This window comes from Capsicum annuum, chromosome 5, assembly GCF_002878395.1.
Source record: "Capsicum annuum cultivar UCD-10X-F1 chromosome 5, UCD10Xv1.1, whole genome shotgun sequence".
NCBI classification, from domain to species: Eukaryota; Viridiplantae; Streptophyta; class Magnoliopsida; order Solanales; family Solanaceae; genus Capsicum; species Capsicum annuum.
The window spans coordinates 167,696,329-167,703,757 of NC_061115.1; the positions used below are offsets into that span (position 1 = coordinate 167,696,329).

Consider the following 7,429-nt stretch of genomic DNA (forward strand, 5'->3'; position numbering starts at 1 on the left):
TAATTGGTTGATGCATGAAACTAAGAGGGAATAACAAATTAGGCACGAGAAGACAAATATAATTGGTTGATGCATGAAACCAAGAGGACCTGAATCATAGCTGAATATACTATCTTTAATATGTAAAAATCGGTTAATATGGAGAACCTTTGGACATGAAACTAAGAGGACTTGAATAGCAGAATATACTTCTGCTACCTTTTCAGAATGTAATAGTGTATTTTTCTTGTATTTACTGAGTGTCATATTTATTTATATTTGTCTTTTCAATTCTCATCCATGTATGTAGTTTATAATTGAACTTTGTACTGTGTAATTTTCCCAATGAAGATTTTGTTTTTCAAAAATTAAAATCGAGAAACCATGTTGAAAATCACACCAAATTTAGGTGTGTAAATTCTTTCATCACTCTTTCTTAGACTGTGAATGTACAAAACTGAACTGAGAAAATTAATACTCTGCAGAATAAATGGTCAATACTATACAACTGTTGTGAACTACGTTGAGTAGTTGAGTTGTTAGCCATTTACATAGATGTTGTGGTCTGTTTCCCATACTACACTATTGTATGCATAACTTCTTTACTAAAGAACTAATCTGAAGAATAACATGATGTTCCTAAAAGTACTATGCAACATCAATTATTGAGTATCAGAACTATCTTCCATCTCATAATATAGAATGGTTGTGGACCAAAAAGAATTACCTGTAACTTTGAAACAGTGGAAAAAACCTGCACATAAAGCAAACGTATTAAAATCAGAAAAAAATCACAGAAGGAGATAGAAGAAAACGAGGGGGCAAAAAAATCAAACCTAGAAGAAGAGAAAAGAATGCAAGGCGTAGGGTAGATTATTTGATGGAGTTAAATAATATAGGGTAAAAGGTAAAATAACTTATTTAATAAGTAAGGGCATACTTAGAGAAATTAGGTAACAATGGGATTACACCAAATTAGTTGTTTCATAAAATGAGGCTTTTCATGGTTACCTAACAACGGAGGAATCAAACCACACGATACAATATGTTTTTAGTAACAATCCAAACAAACATGGTAATGATATTGGTAGTAACGATACAATAAGATACCATGGATAACAACCATCCAAACAAAGTGTTACTATTGATTTGAATATTGAACATTGATTATGTTCTAAACAGAGATGGAAATTTGTAGAAGCTAAATTCATTCATATCTTACTCAGGGAATTATGGTAAATTTTGAGTTGATCTCATTATATGTGTTTTCTCCAGAGTTGTTACATCAGTTTTACTTTTGTGTTTTTCTTTAATGAACTTCAACCATTTAATCATTATGAATTATTTCCTGGTAATTATGCGACTACAATATTTATGGAGATGTATGCAGTTTTACCACATATGCATTTTCTTTTTCCTTTCTCCTGGATATTTATGCTAAATGAACTAGTGCATAAATACCTATTTGGTATTTAAATTAATCAGCACAAAAGGTTTAAACAATAGCTTCTACAACTATTGTTAACACCATTGCTACCGTGTTGTTATTATGAAAATAACTGTATGAAATTTTGGGTATGAAATTTTTGGTGAACTTGTCTTTTTGTGCATTCTGTTTCATGTGCTTTCCTATGGATCCACTGGTGTACACAACAACAACAACATAGCCCCCACTGGGGTCTAGGGAGGATAGAGTGTATGCAGACCTTACCCGTACGGCTTAAGGAGGACCCACAAAGTGTATTCCAGGATATTTAGGTGTCTGTAAAAATAGATCATTACAAAAGTACGCTGTACATAATATTTGTTTGATAAAGTTAGTGTCCGGACCAGCTTGCATGCACCTCGACTATTCAACTGGGAATCTGCTATCTCCCACCAACACATGTGCAGGGTAACTTTGCCTGCAAAGGGTTGGCTTAGGCAGATGGGAAGAAATCACCTACTGTTTTTTTTCATAGTAGGGATTTTGACATGGCCTCCAAGGTTTACACATAAACCACTAGGTTACATACTAACAATAACATGCCCAGTGGAGACCCACTTATCACAAGTGGGCGTGGGGAGTGGGATGTACGCCTACCTTACCCCTACCTTGTGTGAGGTAGAGAGGCACCACTAGGCCAGATACATCATAAATACTATGCTACATTGGTTAATTTATGATGTACTTTTTTATTTATTTGATCCGTTTTTCTCTGTATGTCCAGGATATGCTTCAAACAGGACTGATTGTTGGTGGTTGGGACAAATATGAAGGTGGCAAGATATATGGAATCCCTCTTGGAGGCACAGTCTTGGAGCAACCTTTTGCTATTGGAGGTTTGCTATTAATCTGTTCTTCTTAGTTATTTCCAGCATCATACATCCAAACACTTGGCTATTGAAGTTCTTTGCAGCTCACAGAAAATCTGTCCCCTTTTCCTGTAACTACTTGAGCAAACTCTTCAGATCAGCCCGTTTGGGGAAAAATATTGATTCCTGCGAAGAGCTTAAAACTGGAAAATACGGCGAGACCCCACAGAAGTTAGAAGATGCAAATAGAAAGAGACAATTAGATACTCCAGGCCATAGATCTCATTGCAGAGTTCTAAAAAAATAAACAAATAAAGTGCCTGTTTTGGTTGCTGCATATAAATGGCTGTAGGTGTATGAAATAGAGACTGCGGGTTGGGGGATGCCTGTCACTATCAAGGGAGATGGGGAGCTGCATTGTTGACTAGAAGAAGAATAGGAAGAGTTAGATGTAAGCAAAGCTCAAGAGTGACGGTATCATATGTTTGTTTCCATCAGGTTTCGATTTATCATCATCATAACCTGGTAGTCTGACTCACTCCATGTGTCTCTTTTGAAGAGAGTGCAAAATGCATTTAGCTGTGTTTCTCGAGATGGCTCTGTTTGTGGAAGGTTTTCATAGAATCCTTTTCTTAGACCCAGAAATATGCTTCATTGCCTTGTCTTTGTTTTTTCTGGAATGACTATTGAGAATGGAAACAAGTGAAAATGGATAAGAAAGATTTCTTTGGAACTAAATTAAACCAAAATTTAAAAAACACCAGAACTAGACATGAACTACAAGGTTCACATATTTGGCTTTTAATAACCTATTATGTGTCCCTTTGGGGACATCCAATAACATTGGAACGATTCAGAGAAGATTAGCATGGCCTTGCAAGGATGACACGCACAAACCGAGAAATGGTCAATAACCTGATATGTGACAGAATAGGTTATTTGGTTGTCTTCAAGCTTTCTTGGATGATATGTTCTCCTTACATTTTGGTGCTCTATTGAAATTGAGATAATCTGTTAATTTTTGGTTGCTATACATGTCAGTGGGTTCAATCCCGTCTTCTGGGAAGATAAGAAGCTGATTAATACCCTAGTGTCTTGTTTGAAATATGTTCAGAATATTTCCCTTGGCATTGTTTAATGATGTATATTGAGAGATGAACTTCACAGTTGATAATTGGTTTAATTTTTTAGTTTCCCCGAGCAAGATGCTCCAACTGCTACCAGTTGGCTGAGCAATAGTCTGTTCATTGACTGTTACTTTCAGGATCTGGCTCTACTTATTTGTATGGTTTCTTTGACCAAGCATGGAAAGAGGGCATGACTCAAGAAGAAGCTGAGGTTAGTTTCATGCAGTTTGTGTATTTAAAGCCTGTGTAATTTGTACAACATTGTTGGGCCATCAAGATACCATCATCTTCACAGCTGTGTAATCTGTCATGCTTTAGATTTTATAATGCAGATATCTATTTAGAAGGAAGTATGTTAATTCTTCTTCGAGATGAAACTTGTTCAGAAGTAGAAAGTTTCTTATTAATTTGGTACACAGGTTTCAAACTAATAAAATACGTTTGTTAGTAAAAGGGACTGCATAGTGTGGTTCACACATTGATACTTCAACCAACTACCATGGTCATCGAATAAGATCTGAACTTGCATCTTGCCTATGGGCTCTGTTATTTAATAAGGTGATAGTGTCTGAAATTCTCCTCGATGGGATAGCCTTTCGACTAGGCATAATAGGCTCTTCTTTGTGGACGTGTTGATGCTCTGATCAATCATCTGTATTGGTATCGCCTCTCTATTCACTAATCTGCTTTGATGATAATTCTGAAGATTTAAGTTTGTTTCACCTTTTCTGCAGAAACTGGTGGTCACTGCAGTTACTCTAGCCATTGCACGAGATGGTGCTAGCGGCGGTGTTGTTCGGACTGTAACTGTGAGTTAATTAATCTGCTTTTGTTTGTTCAAGTGCCATAATATGATTCAATGAAATTTTATGGGCTTGTAAGAAATAGAATAAAGAACTTGCCTCCCCACCTATTCCTTCTATCAAGCCCAAGGAACCTTTGATATACCTGTACTTAGTAGTTGAGGCTTGTAGCCTCAACTCCACTTCTTAGTGATGGTGATATTCAGACTTCTGAGTATTGCTGGTCCCAGTTTACTACATGTTTCAGCTCGTTTCACTGTGTCCAAGAGCCCTTCATTGTGCTTATATCTAGGCCTTGTAATGTTGGAGTTTGGATCAATTCTCGATTCTGAGAAGCTAGTGTTACTTTGTTATGTTGTGAACGGGAATTACTTCCGCTCTAGGTTTATAAGAATTTTCTCTCTTATACGTGCTGTTTGTGTGCTGTGTTGCTCATTTGCAACTGCAGCACAATTTCAGCTTTTGTAGGATTGATTTGAGCCTACCAATTCTTTTTACTGGCACAGGTTTTGGTTTTAAAACACTTTAAGCAATATCCTTATCTGATCGAAAGAGGGATCTCATGTTTTCAGTTGTCATTATATAAAGAGTCTTATTGAACAATTTTGATGACCAGATTAACAAAGATGGAGCTACAAGAAAGTTCTATCCAGGCGATTCCCTTCAACTTTGGCATGAAGAACTAGCGCCTGTGAACTCCCTGCTGGATATTTCTGCATCAAGTCCTGATGCGATGGTCAGTTGAAACTGGAGATATGCTCCTATCAACATGTTCTTGGGGCTGTAGAATTTTTTCCATTGTTGCTACTTTACGATTACTCTCTCGCATGCTCTGGATTCATTGTTTCGTTCCTAATCCAGCTGCAACTTTATCATGTTTTGGGTGGTATTTGTCCCTTCTTTTTATCTTGCCCCTGTGATAGGTTAACGTTAGTTCTGAATTCTGATTGTTTCTGGTCCTGTAATTCCCTATTTGCCCCTAAGATAGTTATATTAGGTAAAGGATAAGGTCGAAACTCTCTAACTGCTCATCAGCTTTGAGTAATTGTTCTAAAAGCAAAACAAGAAATGCCGTGGATGCCCGTGATATTACTTTGCCTGTAGTTTCAATTTGTTTTTGTCTTGACATAGGGTTTAAGAAAGCAAATACAATTTTTAAATTTCTTGATCTTAAATTTAAAGACATGTATGTGTTAAAATATATCTTGCGATATTAGGCATCGCTTGTAGAACGTTATAGTGAAGAGTTGCTAAATTAAAGAAAATATATATATATATTTAAATGGATTAAAGTGAAAGACCAACAAATTAAAAGAGGAGAAAAATAGAAGTAAAATTTACATATATAACGACATGTTTACTAGTATTTGATAAAAATTTTAACTATTTTTATAATTTCATTAAATCCCAACATTTAGCCTTTGAAGATACATATAAGTTAAGTTAGATACGTCTTATAGATACATGTATTAGTTAAATTAATTAGCATGTTTGAAGGGATTAGTTAAACTAATTAACATTTTTTAAGGGATGTAACAGTTAAACTAGCATTAATATAGTAATTAACCTAACTAATTATGGTAAAAATTAAATAATATTTCACGATATATGGTTATTAGTTTGTTATCCCATCATTTTAAACAATAATCTTTCCATAATCAGTTTTCATGTTGCAAAAAGTTCATACGTTCCATCAAAATAAATTCATACGACCTCTGTTTTTTTTATTTGTTGATTTTCTTTCATCAATTGCAATTAATATTTCAGTGTTCATATGTCATTCCTACATTTGAATTAACGATATTATACCATAATCACCCAAACTCTTTTCGTTGTCGTTGTTCGATATGAAGGGAAACAAGATCATTACAGATTGCAAAAATAGTGAAGTTAAGGTTGGGCAAATCTACAAGGACAAGTATACCGTTATTTCAGTTATGACATGATATGCCATTGAGCATTCCTTGCCATTGATTTGACAAAAGAGATCTATATCTTGTTTATGTGAAAAAAAATCTGACAAAAAAAATTGTATCTTGTTTAACGTTTCAAAAGTAGTTATTTGTCTCTTGTTTATTCAATTATGCATTTAACGTAAAATTGATTGTTGTTTTACATAGTTTAATTTTTTTTATTTTTAGTAGGCTGAGATATATATTTGGTCTAACTAGATACATTTTCCCACCATCTTGTATCTCTGGTTTGGGTTATGTATATATATGTATCTCTTGATGTTTTAGTTTTAGTGATATCAGCATACCAAAAATACATATTAGTAGTGTTAAAGATACATATTGTGCGCAATTGTACATATATGTATCTCTCGTTAATTTTTTCTGTACGGTAAAATACATCTTAATTTTTTAACATATTGCCGTTAAAAATACATATAACTAACGTGAGATACATCGTACAGATTCTTTTAGGTAATTTTTCCTTAATATTATTCTCGTTTGAAAAAAAGGAAAGAAGAATTTTGAATAGATACAAACAGACGCTAAATTTTATGTACTATTTTTTAGTTGTTTTTCGACCTGTGAACAAATAGATGAGTGACATCAAGAATCTCAATAAAGACACTAACCAAATAACTCTTTTCTGCCTTTATTGGTGATATACTTTATGTAAGGATAATGTAGCGTAGGTGTTCGAGTGAATGTCTTTGTATATAGTTATTTATTATTAGGACTTTACTTGAATGAGTGGTGCAGTTGTTTTAAATTAGGGGCCCTTAGCAGTAATATATATATATATATATATATATATATATATATATATATATATATATATATTGATGTAACAAAACACTTTTATATATAAATTAGGTGTATATAAATGTATCTCTTGTTATTCCACATTTTTAAATAAAATTTCTTCCATATTTCGTTTCCAGTTATAAACGATTCCTATGACCTTTTTATTGTTTTTTTCTAGATTTTATTTGAAATAATTGCAATGAATATTTTAGTGTTGTTACGTTATTCCGGCGTTTGGATTAACGATATAACGTATGAGGGCTAAATAATTGAATTCAAAAAAAATTATTGAATTAAAATAAAATAAAATAAAATAATGCGAGATACATATAACATACCCCTCATACACTATATGTATTTTTAAGCTTACTAACATGTATCTTTAGTATGCTGATTTTACTAAAACTGTAAAACAAGAGTTAAACAGATAACTATAGATATAAAATATTGAAAAAAAGTAACATGTATG

The 7,429-nt window shown here is 33.5% G+C and overlaps 1 protein-coding gene and 1 non-coding gene across 2 annotated transcripts in view; both read left to right on the top strand.

Moving 5' to 3' along the window:
- LOC107870957 (proteasome subunit beta type-6) overlaps positions 1 to 5,291 on the top strand; it is a 19,485-nt gene extending 14,194 nt beyond the window's left edge. The window contains exons 5-8 of the mRNA XM_016717674.2: positions 2,190 to 2,301; positions 3,539 to 3,612; positions 4,136 to 4,210; positions 4,821 to 5,291. Coding sequence (XP_016573160.1) covers positions 2,190 to 2,301; positions 3,539 to 3,612; positions 4,136 to 4,210; positions 4,821 to 4,949 — 390 coding nt within the window. The 3' untranslated portion in view covers positions 4,950 to 5,291. The remainder of the gene's footprint in view (positions 1 to 2,189; positions 2,302 to 3,538; positions 3,613 to 4,135; positions 4,211 to 4,820) is intronic.
- LOC124899186 lies at positions 3,093 to 3,192 on the top strand. The gene has a single exon (XR_007056309.1). It is a non-coding gene; the product is annotated as a U6 spliceosomal RNA (small nuclear RNA).
- Positions 5,292 to 7,429: the final 2,138 nt, after the last annotated feature.